This window comes from Lepidochelys kempii, chromosome 3 (assembly GCF_965140265.1).
Source record: "Lepidochelys kempii isolate rLepKem1 chromosome 3, rLepKem1.hap2, whole genome shotgun sequence".
NCBI classification, from domain to species: Eukaryota; Metazoa; Chordata; order Testudines; family Cheloniidae; genus Lepidochelys; species Lepidochelys kempii.
The window spans coordinates 115,673,872-115,693,489 of NC_133258.1; the positions used below are offsets into that span (position 1 = coordinate 115,673,872).

General features: G+C 41.9%; 1 protein-coding gene across 2 annotated transcripts in view; it reads left to right on the forward strand.

Moving 5' to 3' along the window:
* Positions 1 to 14,973: 14,973 nt before the first annotated feature.
* The window catches only part of MYCT1 (MYC target 1), a 38,216-nt gene continuing 33,571 nt past the window's right edge, over positions 14,974 to 19,618 (forward strand). Inside the window, exons 1-2 of one of the 2 annotated variants that reach the window (XM_073337698.1) lie at positions 14,974 to 15,126; positions 15,931 to 16,073. Coding sequence is in view for 1 of the 2 variants with exons in the window: in XM_073337697.1 (XP_073193798.1) it covers positions 15,075 to 15,126 (52 nt within the window). In the remaining variant the exon portion in view is untranslated. The remainder of the gene's footprint in view (positions 15,127 to 15,930; positions 16,074 to 19,618) is intronic. The other variant, XM_073337697.1, reaches the window with a different exon arrangement.

Genomic DNA, 19,618 nt, shown 5'->3' on the forward strand with positions numbered 1-19,618 from the left:
ACAAGAGTGGAACAATTATGAGGTCCTGCTTAATACCATTACTAATAGGATGTGGATCAGACAGAACTCCATCTAAGCATTCCATCATGAAAGAGCCTCAGAATGCTGGTGAATTTTTCTGGACAACCAAACTTACGTAGTAATTATTAAAATCCAGGTCTACTGACTGTTTCAAATGCTTTAGCCAGGTGAATAGAGACAGTGTAAATGCTGTTGCTGTTCTCTGTATTTTTTCTGCATCTGATGAGCTGCAAATATGTCTGCCATTCTGTGTGTTGGCCTAAAATCACAGTGTGACTCCAGTAGCACTTAATAAACAAATGTTGAGTAGCAGATAACCGAAGAGTAAGCTAGTCAGAAGGTTTCTAGCTATGGAGAATATTGAGATACTGTGATAGTTACCGCAATCAGACTTTTCACCTTTCCTCTTGTATATGGTGACAATGGTGGTGTCCTGGAAGTCTTGCGGCACATCTTCAGTATTCTATGTATTGAGGAATAGTCCATGCAGTCGCCTCAGCAGGATCTCATCTCAACACTTAAATATTTTTGCAGGAATACTATCAGATCCGGGAGCCCTGGTTCTCTTCATGGCACTGACTGTAGTGCTTTGTCAAGAGACAGGGCTGTGTCCATGTTGTCATTCCATGCAGGCTGATCCACTACCCTTATTAGTGTCTCATCTGTGATGTTAGAGATTTAAAAAAAAACAACCCACAAACCTGAAATGCTGTTGCCACCTCTGAAGGATCTGTCCTTTGCCAGTGATCAGTATTAAGCAGTCAGCACTCTTCAACGGCATTATAGTGGTATGCGTAGGACCATGTAGATCTTTCAAAGCAGCACAGAAATCTTTGGTCTCATGATGGTCATCATAGCCCTGGATTTCATCTTCCTTGGCATTTCACCATTGATCCTGCATGTCTCTAAGCTTAGATTGGATGTCATGGCAGATTCCGGTTTGTTAGAACTGTGCCTACAGGACATGGATTACAAGAATTTGACAATGCACCTCATGTTGAGTGAGTACCTGTTTCATGTCTAGATCATTCTTGATTACAACATTTTGTTGTACCAAAGGTGGCAAGAACCATTTGATATAGCATGTCACACAAAGTCACGCACTCACTGTTTACATTATCACTAGCAGTCAAGCCAGCAGGGTCAGGAAAAGCTGATGTTATTACAGAACTGCACTTGTGTAGTTTCATCTGGTAATCACGTTACATTAAGCAGTCTGATTGGTTTAGATGGGGGCTTGTGAAACACTGGTTGAACTACAAACAACAGTTTGGAATGGATCGTGTGATGGTCTGTCCAGCAGTCTGGCCCAGGCATGGCTGCAGTGATTTGTACATCCTGTAGACCATGCTGCTGGAAGATGTAGTTGATCAGATGCCATTGTCTGGATCTTGTTCAACTTAGAAAAGAGATGACTAAGGTGAGATCTGATAGAAGTGTATAAAATCATGACTGGTGTGGAGAAAGTGAATAGGCGAATGGCATTTACCCCTTCACATAACAAGAACTAGGACCATCTGATGAAATGAATAGGCAGCAGGTTTAAAACTAACATAAGGAAGTATAAAGAAAAGGAGTACTTGTGGCACCTTAGAGACTAACCAATTTATTTGAGCATGAGCTTTCGTGAGCTACAGCTCACTTCATCAGATGAAGTGAGCTGTAGCTCACGAAAGCTCATGCTCAAATAAATTGGTTAGTCTCTAAGGTGCCACAAGTACTCCTTTTCTTTTTGCGAATACAGACTAACACGGCTGTTCCTCTGAAACCTGTCATAAGGAAGTATGTCTTCACACAACACACAGTCAACCTGTGCAACTCATTGCCAGAGGATATCATGAAGACTGAAAGCATAACTGGGTTAAAAAAAGAATTGGACAAGTTCATGGAAGATAGGTTTCACTGAGTGCAGCAATGTTCACCCTATATCTGTCCAGTTCTTTTGCAACAAGTGCCATGCCACTCAGGTCAACTGGCAGCAGGGTTGTCAAATGAAGTCCTAACATTCCACAGAGCAATTATAATCGGCATCATGAGCCACCTACTTGCATACCTGCAACTACAACTGTCAGTGTCACCACATCTGTCACAGCACCACTCACCCATCAGTGTATAAACAAACAAACAACAAAACCTGTCCTCCGTCATTGGAGACATGCATGAATTGTTGTTTTCAGTGGTGATGGCTTGCATTACCCCATCCACACTCTTGTCTGTTCATCTGTTCTCCAGTGGCATGCCTTCACAAGACAACTGGCAAGAGTTAGGGTGCAATCTAAGGCTGTCGATGTGGAATCATTTCATGCACCCTCTATGGTAGGCAACTGCTATGCCTGCATCCACTTGCTACGACATTATAGAGTGTAACATGCGTCTGCTATGGAAACTGTGGAGGTCTTTGCTATCGATCCAGTAGCTAGCGGCCTACGTTAATGAGCGTCAGGATGCGTTCCATACATTGGCGGGCCTGTTGACTACACCTCTGAGGCCCATGCTGCTCAGAAATCCCTTGCAGAATTTGTCTGGGCATGCAATACCAACCAATAATTGGGTTATCACTCAGGAGGTACTCCAAGGGTCAGAGAGGTGATGTACCAGCAGGGAGGGCTTATGCATTCTGCACCTAAATGAGGCTTGTTGTCAGCCAACAATGATAGTAGTAGAATCATTACGTTGATCATTGGCACTAGACAATACACACAGGCCCGTGCCGCTAACTGTGCTGTGGCATTAAGCAGCCAGTGTATAGCTCCATACAGAAAGCCTTTGATAAGGTCCCCCAGCAAAAATTCTTAAGCCAACTAAGCAGTCATGGGATAAGAGGGAAGGGCCTCTCATGGATCGGTAACTGGTTAAAAGGAAACAAAGGGTAAAATAAATGACAGTTTTCGCAAAATGGAGAGAGATAAATAGTGCTTTCCCCCAAGGCTCTGAACAGGGACCTGTATTGTCCAAGATATTCCTAAATGACCTGGAAAAGTAGGTGAACAATGAGGTGGCAACATTTGCAGATGATACAAAAATTACTCAAGACAGTTATGTGCAAAACTGACAGAGAAAAATTACAAAGGGATCTCACTACACTGGGTGACCAAATAGACTAAATTCAGTGTTGCAAAGTTATGCAAATGCAAAGTAATGCACACTGGAAAACATGACCCCAACAGTACATACAAATGATGGGGGTCTAAATTAGCAGTTACTACACAAGAAAGATCTTGGAGCCATTATGGATAGTTTTGTGAAGACATCCGCTCAACATACAGCAGAAGTCAAAAAAGCAAACAGAATGTAAGAATTGTAGTAGGGGGAAAGCCTGAGATCTAAGCCCTTTTTATCATCGGCCTGGAATGAGGCCTGAGCTAAAGTAGTGGGCAAGCTTTTCTGATATAAAGCAAAGTTAGTAAAAAGTCAGGCTATAAGCAAACATCAGTCTTTGCCTGCTTGTGAGTTCACAGAACCTGGCAAGAGCAGGGCGGGTATTGCAGAAACACACATTCCGAAGAAGTACTAGGCACAGAGCGCTCATGCAAACACATTCCAGAAGAGTGGTACCAGAACATCCCCATATCAAGAATAGTACAAAAATGTTTCCCAAGGATAACAGGAACACACTGACCGATCCTAAAATATAAGGTCAGGATGACAGCGTGATGAATAGAGATGTTTTGATGGAACCAACATGTACGAGGAGATGGATAATAACTAGCCACGTCAGTGGGCAGTATGTAACTTATTTGTGTCAGGGTATAAAGAGGTATCTCTGAGAGAGTGTCTTGGTCCAGCTTAGGGGGGAATGGAAAGTAACCGCCATTCACTGAGCTGCATCCATTGTCATGGGTATACATGTCTTAGTATCCTTGTAGAGTCTCATAGGTGCTATTACTGTTCTTTGTCGACAATAAAGCTGGCCTGGCGCCTTCGGACCTTAATGGATTTTGTGGTCATTGGGCGGTTCGCTCAAGGTCTGCTGTGCCAACTGGCTGCTCAGAGCTGGGGCAGCACACAGGGAGAACATACACATGTAGCCAAACATCTAACCACACAAACCATTAGGAAAAGAATAGATAAGACAGAAAATATCATAATGCCACAATACAAATCCATGGTATGCCCACACCTTGAATATTGCATGCAGTTCTGTTGACCCCGTCTCAAAAAGAGATTAGAATTTGAAAAGGTACAGAGGAGGGCAACAAAAATGATAGGGGGTATGGAACAGCTTCCATACAAGGAGAAAGGGACTGTTCAACTTAGGAAAGAGACTAAGGTGAGATATGATAGAAGTGTATAAATTCATGACTGGTGTGGAGAAAGTGAATAGGGAAATGGCATTTACCCGTTCACATAACAAGAACTTGGACCATCTGATGAAATCAATAGGCAGCAGGTTTAAAACTAACATAAAGAAGTACTTCTTCACACAACACAAAGTCAACCTGTGCAACTCATTGCCAGAGGATGTCATGACAGCCAAAAGCATGACTGGGGCAAAAAAGAATTGGACAAGTTCATGGAGGATAGGTCCATCAATGGCTATTGCCAAGATGGTCAGGGTTGCAACCCCATGCTCAAAGTGTCCCTAAACCTTCAACCTCCAGAAGCTGGGACTGAAGGACAGGTGATGGATCATTTGAAATTGCCCTGTTCTGTTAATTTCTTCTGAAGCATCTGGCTCTGGCCACTGTCAGCGAAAGGATACGAAGCTAGATGAACCACTGGTTCGACCCAATGTGGTCATTCTTATGTTCAAACATTAACTATTATGCCAGTACATGTGTAAACAACATTGCTCAGCAATATGTTCGTGGTTATGGGCAATACCTGTAAGACGTTAGGTCTGTTAAAAGCTGTTTGGCAACTTAGGACAGATGTAATTCTGTTCCGATATATGTCATGCAGTGGAATAGGTAAAGTGGACTCCTTGTCTTTCAAAAATTTCATCTTGCTCTGTTAAGATGAAACACACCATCCAGCATGAACACACTTAGGCAGATCTATGAAAATTATTTTTCACTGTCATTTGAAATTTCAGGCCTCCTTGAGGATGAGCAAAATTGGTATGATTTTCTTTCTTTTTTCTAAAAAGAACAGCCAGTGTGTAAGAACACAATAGATCAAAAATGGTTTCTCCAAGGTATAGTAGCTGGGTGCACAATTTATATCCCTCATATAGGTTGGTTTTAAAATGCTTATAGACTTTAAGGCCAGATAGGACCATCATGATCATCTAATCTGACCTCCTGCACTCTGCAGGTCAAGAACATTGCCCAACCACTCCTGTAATAGACTCGTAACCTCTGGCTGAGTTACTGAAGTCCAGAAATTATGATGGTTACAGCAATGTTATTTTCTATTGAATGATTTTTCATTTTTCCACAAGGGAACATAGTTTTTCCTTCTGTGTCATAGGCTATGGAGAGGCCTATGCACTATGATAATACAAATAGTTAATAAAGGTACAGTAAATTCATATATGTACACAGAACATCAGAAGGAGAGCACTAACACAGCCTGTCCCCATCAGGTTTCCACATGTGGTTGTTAAAGCAGGCAACTGTGAGAGAAAGACATCAATCATATGGGCATGTAAGACAGCCAGATACAGATCAATGCAATATAAATGAAATATCAGAGAGAAAAGCTCAAGCTGAGTAATTAGTATCATACCGGAGTTGGCAGGTGGGCCAGTGAACCTTTTTTCCCCTCTCTGTGTCTCATTCTTCAGACCCACACTGAAGTCAGTGGACCACAGAGATTTGTTTTTTGAAGAACAGGAGCATCACTCTGCAGTTCTGGGCTGGCAGGAAGAGAGGGGACTCATCTTCTCTGCCTGCTCTCCTCGAAGCATTCTCAATTAAATTCTACATGGTTTTCACATTCAGTGATATTCAAGATTCCAAGGTCTTGTGTTGAATGTTGGACCTACAAACCTTGAAAAAGTGTCTCTTTAAATCAGGCAGATTCACATCCAACAATGTTGCATTGTCCCATCACTACTGTAGTGCTACAGAAATGGTCAAGAAGTTGCTTTCCTTGTAAGCCCCCCCCCCCCCCGGGGTTATAACTTTCCCAAGAAAGTACAGTGTCACTGAAATTTCTAATGCTTGTTCTCAGCCCAGGGAAGAACTTTTCTAGTAAGTTTGATGAAAACCACTGTGCCTTTACTGGAAACCAAGAAGCCTCTTCCCCTCTTGACATGCTGATGCAGTCTTTAAAAGCCATATTCTTTTAGCATACACTGATGGAGAGGCAGGCTCAAAGAAGCAACATGCTAGAGAGATCATTTGAAAGATAGGTTAAGTAGACAATTTAAGCTTCTCAGTGAAGATTAAGCTCTACAGCAACTAAATTGCAAAATCCTGCACTGCGTCTATGGCTTGGTTCATGCAGAAATGAATCATTACTGAGTGTACCTTTCAGTAATCATTTCTTTGTTGTTTACCATATTATGATTATCACTTTAAATAGATAGCCCACTATGATATGGGAGCATTTTTCCATCTCTAGTTAAGGAAAAAACAATTATTCCTCAGTTTTTCTTCATGCCTCTGGACAGCTGCAAATGCACCAAGGACAAATCTGAAATGGCTGAAAAGTGAAACAATTAAAGGAAATCACAGCCTAAATCAGAGCCTCCAGATGGAAAAAGAGTAGAATAAGTGACTGCACATACTCAAATTGTAGTCTATCTCACTCTTTCCTTTCAGTGAGCTTCATAGGCTCTTGAACGGCAAACAAAGGATTTCAAATGCTCTCAAAAGAGTTCAACATAAATACATAAAGTGCATTAAACCCTGAAAAGTGCTAATAAAATGGGACCTAGTTTTCAAAAACAGTGAATATACTGTACATCTCAGGGCAGGTTGATTTATAACAAACACATTGCTAATTTAGAAATGGAGATAATGTCAATTTCTGCTTCTAATTACACTGGTGTGAATCAGAGTAACTCTTCTGACTTTGTTGACAATGTCAAAAAGTTTAAGCACAAAATTTAGTTCCATTTTATTGAGGGGTGGATAATTTCATTAATTTTAGTGGAGTTATGTCCACATCTACCAGCAATGAATTTGACAACTTGTCATCCACTTATCTACCATCTCATGTCTGTCTGAAGTCAGTGGGCCAGATTTAACACGTCCTTACTCAAGCCAAGTAGTATTTTAATAGTCTTGTTTACAATAATACCATTTGCAGAGTAAGGTAGTTCTCAATGTGAGAGAGTATGGCAGAATTGGCCCATTGAAGAAATGCAGCATCATTTCTAAAAACACATAATCAGAACATTTAAAACTTTCACCACTGTCATATTTTTAGTAGTGTTTAACATGTAGAGACATAATAGGAATTGCCATATTGGTCAAATTAGTGGTCTAAATAGTCTGGTATTCTGTCTGACTGTGGCCAATACATGATGCTTCAGAGGAAGGTGAAAGAACTCCAGTGATGGAATAACCTGCCCAGAGAGAAACTTTCTTCCTAGCTGTCACTTGTTAGTGCTTGATTTATGTCATGAAGCATGAGGGTTTATATTCTACAGTGGATGTTTGCATTATCCATATAGATGTCCAATTCTTTTTGAATCTTGCTAAGCTCTATTTCTGAATGATACTTAGTAATAATAATTCCCATAGACTAATTATCCATTGTGTAAAAAATATTTACTTCTATGATTTTAAAACGTGTTACATTACAATCTCATTGAATGTCCTTTTGCTCTTATATTATGAGAGGGTAAGGCAGAACAGTGACTATATGACTTTCTATACCATTCACTAGTATATCTTTATCATGTGCCCTCTTATTTGTCTCCTCTCTAAAATAAACAGTCCTAATTTTTCAAAGAAATGGATTTCATACTTCTAATCTGTTTCATCACCCATCTCTGTTATCCTTCTATTTATTGATAATTGGAAACTGGATTATTACTATAGTAGATTCATTCATTTTGGCAACATGATATGAAAGGCATCACTATAACGTTATTTCAACTAGATCTGCAGAACATTTCCAAAATCAGCAAATTTTCTTACGTTCTTTATATTGAGATTGATTGCCCTTCTATTTACTCATCTCTTTATGTTTAACATCTCTGAAAAACAGGCCTCTTTTGGTTAGGAACCTAGACATGGATTTAGGCACCAGGTTTGAAAATTCTGGCCACTATATTTTATTATCTTTTTTCCACATACTCCAGAAGGGATGATTTAGACCTTAGACTTGTTTAGGAGAGAGAAGATTTCTTCCCTATTCATAGAATCATAGAATATCAGGGTTGGAAGGGACCTCAGAAGGTCATCTAGTCCAACCCCCTGCTCAAAACAGGATCAATCCCCAACTAAATCATCCCAGGCATGGCTTTGTCAAGCCTGACCTTAAAAATATCTAAGGAAGGAGATTCCACCTAGGTAACGCATTTCAGTGTTTCACCACCCTCCTAGTGAACAAGTTTTTCCTAATATCCAACCTAAACCTCCCCCACTGCAACTTGAGACTATTACTCCTTGTTCTGTCATCAGCTACCACTGAGAACAGTCTTGATCCATCCTCTTTGGAACCCCCTTTCAGGTAGTTGAAAGCAGCTATCAAATCCCCCCTCATTCTTCTCTTCTGCAGACTAAAACAATCCCGGTTCCCTCAGCCTCTCCTCATAAGTCATTTGTTCCAGTCCCGTAATAATTTTTGTTGTCCTCCGTTGGACTCTTTCCAATTTTTCCACATCCTTCTTGTAGTATGGGGCCCAAAACTGGACACCGTACTCCAGATGAGGACTCACCAATGTCGAATAGAGGGGAAAGATCATGTCCCTTAATCTGCTGGCAATGCCTCTACGTATACATCCCAAAATGCCATTGGCCTTCTTGGCAACAAAGGCACACTGTTGACTCATATCCAGCTTCTTGTCCACTATAACCCCTAGGTCCTTTTCTGCAGAACTGCTGCTGAGCCATTCAGTCCCTAGTCTGTAGCAGTGCATGGGATTCTTCCATCCTATGTGCAAGACTCTGCACTTGTCCTTGTTGAACCTCATCAGATTTCTTTTGGCCCAATCCTCTAATTTGTCTAGGGCCCTCTGTATCCTATCCCTACCCTCCAGTGTATCTACCTCTCCTCCCAGTTTAGTGTCATCTGCAAACTTGTTGGGAGTGCAATCCACACCATCCTCCAGATCATTTATGAAGATATTGAACAAAACCGGCCCGAGGACCGACCCTTGGGGCACTCCACTTGATACCGGCTGCCAACTAGACACGGAGCCATTGATCACTACCCATTGAGCCCGACAATCTAGCCAACTTTCTATCCACCTTATAGTCCATTCATCCAGCCCATACTTCTTTAACTTGCTGACAAGAATACTGTGGGAGACTGTGTCAAAGCTTTGCTAAAGTCAAGGAACAACACGTCCACCACTTTCCCCTCATCCACAGAGCCAGATATCTTGTCGTAGAAGGCAATTAGAATGATCAGGCATGACTTGCCCTTGGTGAAGCAATGCTGGCTGTTCCTGATCACTTCCCTCTCCTCTAAGTGCTTCAGAATTGATTCCTTGAGGACCTGCTCCATGATTTTTCCAGGGATTGAGGTGAGGCTGACTGGCCTGTAGTTCCCAGGATCCTCCTTCCTCCCTTTTTTAAAGATGGGCACTACATTAGCCTTTTTCCAGTCATCCGCAACTCCCCTGATCGCCATGAGTTTTCAAAGATAATGGCCAATGGCTCTGCAATTACATCCGCCAACTCCTTTAGCACTCTCAGATGCAGCGCATCCAGCCCCATGGACTTGTGCTCGTCCAGCTTTTCTAAATAGTCCCGAACCACTTCTTTCTCCACAGAGGGCTGGTCACCTCCTCCCCATGCTGTGCTGCCCAGTGCAGTAGTCTGGGAGCTGACCTTGTTAGTGAAGACAGAGGCAAAAAAAGCATTGAGTGCATTAGCTTTTTTCACATCCTCTGTCACTAGGTTGCCTCCCTCATTCAGTAAGGGGCCCACACTTTCCTTGACTTTCTTCTTGTTGCTAACATTCCTGAAGAAACCCTTCTTGTTACTCTTAACATCTCTTGCTAGCTGCAACTGCAGGTGTGATTTGGCCTTCCTGATTTCACTCCTGCATGCCCGAGCAATATTTTTATACTCTTCCCTGGTCATTTGTCCAGTCAGCTTCTTTTTTGTGTTCAAGATCAGCAAGGATTAAGCCAATCTGGTCACCTGCCATATTTACTATTCTTTCTACACATCGGGATGGTTTGTCCCTGTAACCTCAATAAGGATTCTTTAAAATACAGCCAGCTCTCCTGGACTCCTTTCCCCCTCATGTTATTCTCTCAGGGGATCCTGCCCATCAGTTCCCTGAGGGAGTCAAAGTCTGCTTTTCTGAAGTCCAGGGTCCATATTCTGCTGCTCTCCTTTCTTCCCTGTGTCAGGATCCTGAACTCGACCATCTCATGGTCACTGCCTCCCAGGTTCCCATCCACTTTAGCTTCCCCTACTAATTATTCCCAGTTCGTGAGCAGCAGGTCAAGAAGAGCTCTGCCCCAGTTGGTTCCTCTAGCACTTGCACCAGGAAATTGTCCCCTACACTTTCCAAAAACTTCCTGGATTGTCTGTGCACCGCTGTATTGCTCTCCCAGCAGATATCAGGGTGATTGAAGTCTCCCATGAGAACCAGGGCCTGCGATCTAGTAACTTCCATTAGTTGCCGGAAGAAAGCCTCGTCCACCTCATCCCCCTGGTCCGGCGGTCTATAGCAGACTCCCACCACGACATCACCCTTGTTGCTCATGCTTCTAAACTTAATCCAGAGACACTCAGGTTTTTCTGCAGTTTTATACTTGAGCTCTGAGCAGTTATACTGCTCCCTTACATACAGTGCAACTCCCCCACCTTTTCTGCCCTGCCTGTCCTTCCTGAACAGTTTATATCCATCCATGACAGTACTCCAGTCATGTGAGTTATTCCACCAAGTCTCTGTTATTCCAATCACATCGTAATTCCTTGACTGTGCCAGGACTTCCAGTTCTCCCTGCTTGTTTCTCAGGCTTCTTGCATTTGTGTATAGGCACCTGGGATAACTCGCTGATCATCCCTCTTTCTCAGTATGAGGCAGGAGCCCTGCCCTCTCGTGCGCTCCTACTCGTGCTTCCTCCCGGTATCCCACTTACCTCAAGGCTTTGGTCTCCTTCCCCCGGTGAACCTAGTTTAAAGCCCTCCTCACTAGGTTAGCCAGCCTGCTCGCGAAGATGCTCTTCCCTCTCTTCATTAGGTGGAGCCCATCTCTGCCTAGCACTCCTCCTTCTTGGAACACCATCCCATGGTCAAAGAATCCAAAGCCTTCTCTCTGACACCACCTGCGTAGCCATTTGTTGACTTCCATTCGTTCGACGGTCTCTACCCAGGCTTTTTCCTTCCATGGGGAGGATGGACGAGAAGACCACTTGTGCCTCAAACTCCTTTATCCTTCTTCCCAGAGCCACGTAGTCCGCAGTGATCCGCTCAAGGTCTTTCTTGGCAGTATCATTGGTGCCCACGTGGAGAAGCAGGAAGGGGTAGCGATCCAAGGGCTTGATGAGTCTCGGCAGTCTCTCTGTCACATCGTGAATCCTAGCTCCTGGCAAGCAGCAGACTTCTCGGTTTTCCCAGTCGGGGCTGCAGATAGATGACTCAGTCCCCCTGAGGAGAGAGTCCCCGACCACCTATTAATGATTTTCAAAATAATTCATACTTCTGAAAGTCATGCTTCTTTCACTTAGGTGTCTAATTTTTGGTCCCAGGTTTGAAAATTTTGGTCATTGTGTTTTCACTAGCAAGTCACGTTTCTTTCTTTAGTAACAAAGTTTAGAATCATCAGTAATATTGGTCCAGAATCAAATCCTCAGATCTAAATATCCCTGAACTTTGGGGATTTGGAATTCAAAGCCAGACATGGATGATGTAACTGATCCCATTGTCTATGAAAGGCTGAACTACACCCCACAAAAACTCTGGAAGAGAAAAGAGGTTTGAAATCTGCACCAGAATTTTATAGATCAGGCTTATCACTAATTAGCAGGTGCACTTAAGAAGTAAGAGCTTTTGCGCTAGGACCTGCAATGTTTTCACAAGAATACATGGTCATCTGTATTCTACTGCTCCTTCTTCATTTTCACTGAAATATAGCATAGAACAATGTACATACCACTAAGTCTCTTGGTTATATTTTTGGGGCATAAAGGGTGTATTATTATTACTATTTATTAGGGCTGTCAAGAGATTGAAAAAAATTAATCACGATTAATCACACTATTAAACAATAATAGAATACCATTTATTTAAATATTTTTGGATGTTTTCTACATTTTCAGAAATATTGATTTCAATTAAAACACAGAAAACAAAGTATACAGTGCTCACTTCATATTTATTTTTGATTACAAGTACTTCTACTGTAAAACCCCCCAAAAGAAATAGTATTTTTCAGTTCACCTAATATAAATACTGTAGTGCAATCTCTTTATAATGAATGTTGAACTTACAAATGTAGAATTATGTACAAAAAACCTTCATTCAAAAATAAAACTAAGTAAAATTTTAGAGCCTGCAAGTCCACTAAGTCCTACTTCTTGTTCACCCAATCACTCAGACAAACAAGTTTGTTTACATTTGCAGGAGATAATGCTGCCCGCTTCTTGTTTACAATGTCACCTGAAAGTGATAACAGGCATTCGCATGGCATTGTTGTAGCTGGCATTGCAAGATATTTACTTGCCAGATGCGCTAAAGATTAATATGTCCCTTCATGCTTCGACCACCATTCCAGGGGACAGGTGTTCATGCTGATGACGGGTTCTGCTCAATAACAGTCCAAAGCAGTGTGGACCAACGCATGTTCATTTTCATTATCTGAGTCAGCTGCCAGCAGAAAAAGGTTGATTTTCTTTTTTGGTGGTTTGGGTTCTGTAGTTTCCGCATTGGAGTGTTGCTCTTTTAAAACTTTGAAAGCATTCTCCACACCTCGTCCCTCTCAGATTTTGGAAGGCACTTCAGATTCTTAAACCTTGGGTGTAGCTATCTTTAGAAATCTCACATTGGTACTGTGGAAGTGGAAAAAGGGATAAAGGGAATTTGAACGCAGACATCTTGGTTTTCTTAGGAATCGAGCAAGAGTCAAGCTAACTCTAACTCTAATAACGTGAGACTTTAAGACAGGGCCTGGGTGAGTGGGAAAACTGTAAGAGATGCTGTTTTGACCTTGTGTTAGATAAGAATGGAACGCAGACTGTAGCAGGAACTGCTGAGAAAAGTAAGATACAGGAAGGAATATGTATAAACAAGATGCAGCTGTTGATCATTATTGTATGCAACAAAAGGTATAAATGCTTGCCCTAATTGTTTGTCCGGCAGAGACCTGCCTAGGAGGGGGGAATCCCTATCTGTGCGCACTCTCCCCCTGGCAATTGCTTGAGAATAAATTGTCTCGGACTTGTTGCAAACAACCTAAGAGCGAAGACTGTGTTTTTCTTCCACAGTACCTTCTTTGTGTTTTGTGAAATCTTCAGTGAAAGCATTCTTAAAATGAACATGTGCTGGGTCATCATCCGAGACTGCTATAGCATGGCAGAATGTGGGTAAAACAGAGCATGGAGACATACTATTCTCCCCTAAGGAGTTCGGTCACAAATTTAATTAACGCATTATTTTTTTTTACAAGCATCATCAGCATGGAAGCATGTCCTCTGGAATAGTGGCTGAAGCATGAAGGGGCATACAAATGTTTAGCATATCTGGCACATAGCATATCTGGCCAACTACAAAAGTGCCATGCAAATGCCTGTTCCCACTTTCTGGTGATATTGTAAACAAGAAGCGGGCAGCATTATCTCCTGCAAATGTAAACAAACTTGTTTGTCTGAGTGATTGGGTGAACAAGAAGTAGGACTTAGTGGACTTGCAGGCTCTAAAATTTTACATAGTTTTATTTTTTTAAGTGCAGTTATGTAACAAAAAATCTACATTTGTAAATTGCACTTTTACGGCAAAGAGATTGCACTACAGTACTTGTATGAGGTGAATTGAAAAATACTGTTTCTTTCATTTATCATTTTTACGGTGCAAATATTTGTAATAAAAAATAATACACAGTTTGATTTCAGTTACAACACAAAATACAATATATATGAAAATGTAGAAAAACATCCAAAATATTTAATAAATTTCAGTTGGTATTCTATTGTTTAATCAGTGCAGAACTGATTAATTGCAATTAACTTTTTTAATCATGATTAATTTTTTTGAGTTAATCGCATGAGTTAACTGTGATTAATCGACAGCCCTACTATTTATTATTTCTTTTTCAGCAGTAGGTACAAACCCCACGCAGGGATTAGGGCCTCACAGCACTAGGCAGCATTCAAAACACAAAGATAGCCCATGTTCCAGAAACCAATCTCTTTCCTCCCCACACACATCCTTAGATTAACAGAGGAACTATGAAGTATAGTAATTAAAAAATATTCATATGAGTGGTCACACTGTCAGGCCTAAGCTTTCATGCTAGTTGAGGAATAATGGAGGGTAACAAATAAAAATATACTCTCATGAGACACTTAGGGAAAGGATATTTAATAAGACACCAGTCCTGCCTTCCTGGTATATCCAAAATTCCCCACTGAAGCCAATCGGTGTTTTGGAATGCTTAAAGCAGGCAGGGTGAGGGGAATTGCTGTGGGGCAAAGGAAGGAATCCTCATCTCTTTCAGATGACTTTGGATGCAGTGGCAAGCTTTAGAAAAGGAGGAGATTTAGTATTGTTTTAAGTCAATTCACTCCTTAGCTGAGGAAATGACGAGAGGGAAGTTGTCCGGTCTCAGGAACCATGTGGCATTCCAAGATAAGACAAACAGTTGCTAATTTGAGTCTAAAAGCAGGAAATGTGATACTTTTTATTTCCTTCTATGCAAGCAAAACAATGTGACTGGCTGTGTGAACACATTTCTTCTCCTGCTGAATCGCAGACATATCAAAATCTAGTGCTTCATCGGGACATACCAGTTTCGCATTTATTATTTTGGATGTTATGGATAAAAACGGTACTCATTCGGATAGTTCATGGCCACCAAACTTTTGGGGTAAGATTATTTTTTTTACTAGAGTATTATTAGTAGGAATTAGAACACAAGTATGCCACCAATTACTTTGTAAAATGTCATGTTATCACTGGGGTAGATTTCTAGAATTATTACCACTGAAACAATTAATGGATTACTTATTTTTGTGGTGCAAATATTTTCCAAATGCTCCTTAATGAAATGTCAGGATAGTTTCTTAATGAATCCAAACAGTTGAGATCTAGCAGGTGGGTTTTTGAGCCAGATCTCAACCATGGTCTGATCCAAAGTCCATTATTGAAGTCAATGAGTTTGTCAATTGATTTCAATGGCTTTTTAAGCACCTAATCTCAGTAATTTAATGAAACTGCTCACATAAGGAAAGCAAGCAGGATTTGGTCCATTTTCAGATGAAAGGGATGTAGCAAAGACTAGAGGGAGTGCACTCTTTGGAATAATTGGTTTGTCTTTCCAAGCTGTGAAAGATTCCTAATAAGCTGAGAGCCTCATGAAAACAACTTGTCTTCACTGTCTCTCTCAGAATCTGACTTGTTCTTTGTCCATTAACTCTAATGTGCTATCATTAAATCCTGGGAAGGGTTCCTTAACCGAAATATATTGGGTATGAGACAGGGGTCTCAGTAATACCAAAATTCCGTAGGTAGATTCACAAAAAAAACCAACAAAACAAAACAAAACACCAGCAGCAATCATGGAGATCACTTCACTCCAAAAAGTCCTAAAGCTTGCTATGCTTTACATTACACAAGTCACATACTGTATATTTGCCTATTTTATTCTTACCATCCCTTGTGATCTTTTCAGGAGTCCTTGCAATATGTAAATCTACAAAATAATATATGCTAAAAACAGCAAAGAGGCCTGCTTTATTATGAGGATGCGTTGGGAGTAAAGTAGGAGATCAGCTTATGGGACACTTTTGAGGGAGTTCCTTTCTGTCACCTTGTGTGAGTAACAGGCCTTTGAGTGCCAATCTCTGATTCCTTTATTGATATGTGCATTTCATAGGATGTGCTCTCCTTGTTTCGGGTACTGTCCTCGGGTATCTGAAGCAAAGATGACTGCCAATTTTTAGATTGAAACTGCATATTTTTCTAAAGTAGCTATTTCAGAATAGGAGTGAAAGAGTGCTTTCATATAGCCGGTACTTTGAGAATCCTTGAGTAAGAGGCACTACCTACTGTAAATTCCAGATTTTATTCTATTCTGAGCCAAGAATCAGAGGGCTATATTTTATCTCTAATGGAAAAATCCATCAGAAGGGCAAAGTTACATGAGACATTGTGAATTCACAATCCAGAGTTTTTAACTCAACAGGCACTGTGGTTTTCCAGCCAGAGAAGTCTGTGGACAAGATTCTTCATCTGCACTGAAGGCTGGGTATCTGCTCTACCCCCTGGGCCTAGCGCTGGCCCCCTTGGTAGCTGTGTTGCCATTACTTTTCTGCTCACTTTTGGGTGTCTCCCAGGGCTTGCCAAACCCCGGATTCTTCCAGGCTCAGGGCTGACTGCACAGAGAAAAACCTGCACAGGTTGCTATAATGCTGAGAGTCAGCATTAACTTGCATAAGAATTTTCTTGTGTTGTTCCCAAGGAATTGATATTGCACAGCACCACAATTCCCTCCACTTGGTGACACCCACACAGTAGATCAACCTCACAGTGAACCATCCAGTCTTCCTATGGAGGGGCTTCCATGGTTACAGAGATAAGGTAGTGATGCCTCTGGCTCAATGCATTTCTCCCTAATAGTTGTGGGACATAGCAGTGGGATTGGCACTTCTTTCTTTCCCCCCATATCGTGTGGGAAGGGATGGAATAGGCAAGGAGATTTCAGGAGATGGCATCAGTTAAAATGATATAGCATAGCTGCTTTCAGCAAAGTCTGACTTTAAGAATATATTTTACACACTCTCTCTTTTTAAGGAAGCATATAGTATTGTGAGCACTAACAAATTACTTAGGCCAGATCCTGCAGAAGTTTACACACAGTCTTAAATTTACTCTTGTGAGTCATCCAATTTGTTTCAAGGGGATTATAAATGTGTAGACTAAAGTGTGTGTAATTGTTTGCTGATCAGGGACTTACTTGGAGTGGACAAAGTTAAATACTGTAAAAACTGTTAGAACAATTCACCGTCCTTATTAATCTATTGTCCAATAGCTGGTATCATACTCTGAAAATTATCTACAGGAATCCTGTTTTCTGGAACTCTTGAAGTTTCCACTGTTAACTTGAGACCATAGCTCTTTTAGAAGTGATTTTAAGAATTTTAAAACAATAAACAAAGTAAAGTCTCCACTGCAAGACTTACTGTTTATTTATATTTGAGCACATATTATTCTTTTCCAAACCGGTCAATACCACAGTATATTATTAAAAGTCCACATGCAATGGGGTGCAGTCACCACTAGGGTACCTCCTCCTGTCTATTCAGGGGATTAGCTCCATCCAGATCTGACACTCCTTTTTGTCATTTGCTCTCACTGCAGCTCTTTTTGCTCTCTGGGACTCAGCACGCTCTCTCTTCGTGACTTGGCCCTCCAGCCAGGTCACTATCAGTGTTTCCCCTTTGGGGGTATTAAAGTCCCACTAGATTAGCTATCCTCATGCCACTCCAGACAGTTTTCCAATCCAGGGCTAGGTCCTGTGCCTCTTTCCCAGTGGCTGGTAGGGGAACTCAGGCCAACCCAGTACTCTGGGTTCCAGTCCAGGGACCCGATGCCTAGCAACTATGGTCTGCTCACTCCCAGGACTCCTTTCTACCTCTCTGCCTTATCTTCTGCCTCCCCCCAGTTTTCCAGCCTAAACACTCTTCTTCCAGGAAACAACTGTTTACTTTTAACTGTATAGCCCCAAACATCCTCCCTTCTCCCAGGAACTAACTACAGATTACTTCCCCTACAGCCCCTTTCTGGTCTCAGCTTGCTGGCTTTGTACGGGCCCAGCCTGTACCTGCTCAGCTGAGCTTCATCTTCTGTTAGGGTTTGCCTGTCCAGGCTAATTCTTCCCTAGGTGCAGCCCCTTCCCAGTTACCTTAACCCTTTCAGGTGAGGTGTGAAGTGAGCACCTCAGCACACCAGATAAGCAAAGTTGTGTGTGTATATATATATATATAATAGAAACAGCATATATACTGTGACAGGGTCGGGTCAGATGACTATAGGAGAGTAATAGACGGCAGATATATTAGCCCCACATTAAGTAGGTCCCTTTTCCCTGTGTAAGGTAACAGGGGCAGTTCCAGAACAATCAGGAACCTTCTGGAGACAATTAAGACAGACTGATTAGAACACCTGCAGCCAATCAAGAAGCTGCTAGAATCAATTAAGGCAGGCTAGTCAGGGCACCTGGGTTTTAAAAAGGAGCTCACTTCAGTTTTTGGTGCGTGTGTAAGGAGCTGGGAGCAAGAGGCGCGAGGAGCTGAGAGTGAGAATTCATACTGTTGGAGGACTGAAGAGTACAAGCATCATCAGACACCAGGAGGAAGGTCCTATGGTGAGGATAAAGAAGGTGTTGGGAGGAGACCATGGGGAAGAAGCCCAGGGAGTTGTAGCTGTTGCACAGCTGTTCCAGGAAGCACTCTAAACAGCTGTATTCCACAGGGCCCTGGGCTGGAACCCGGAGTAGAGGGCAGGCCCGGGTTCCTCCCAAACCTCCCAACTCCTGGTCAGACACAGGAGGAGTTGACCTGGACTGTGGGTTCACGAAAACGGCCAAACTGCGGGCTGCTGTGAAGCTCCAAGGCGAGCAAATCCGCCAATAAGTGCAAGACCCACCAAGGTAGAGGAGGAACTTTGTCACAATGCACAGCTTGGCTTGAGTCATGTTATGTGAATTGTGTTAGTGGTCTCAGTCAACTTCCTATTAGACAGCTGTCCACATCATAAAAAAACACCTTGAGAAATGACACAAACTAGCATCCTTGTTTGAAGGTTCAGCAGAAAGGCCAAGGACTGAATGGACCTGGAGTTTTAACCACTCTCTTTCACCCCTGAAAGTGTCTCCTCCAAATCACACTATCAGAGCAACGTGAGGGGAGCTTTCACTATTGCTGAGTATGCCCTAATTGTCCTGGGGATTTCATGTACCACAGTCATCATTGTGGAACCTTTCACAAACACTAAATTAAACACCTTTCACAAACTCTCCCAAAACCTGGCATGCAGCACAAATACATGAATAAACTGTAAACAGGATAATTTTGTGGGCCTAAAAATCATGAGTGTTTCTATTAGGCATAGAAAAATTGATTTTAACCTCTTTTCTTAGTGTACACTTCCAGGAGTTTTGTAATAAATGTCATGGCCTTGTCACTAAACTTCCTCTATTTAATAGGGAAACCATAGCAAACATGTGATAGGTGGTGATACCTTCTCTTTCTGTCAGCTTAGCAAGGTTGCTGTAGCCTCTGGCAGCTCTGCTCCTTGCCTAGCCAATTAAAGAGGTCTCAAGAGGTGCTTCCGGGTTGCAAGGAGGAATTTTTTTTTCC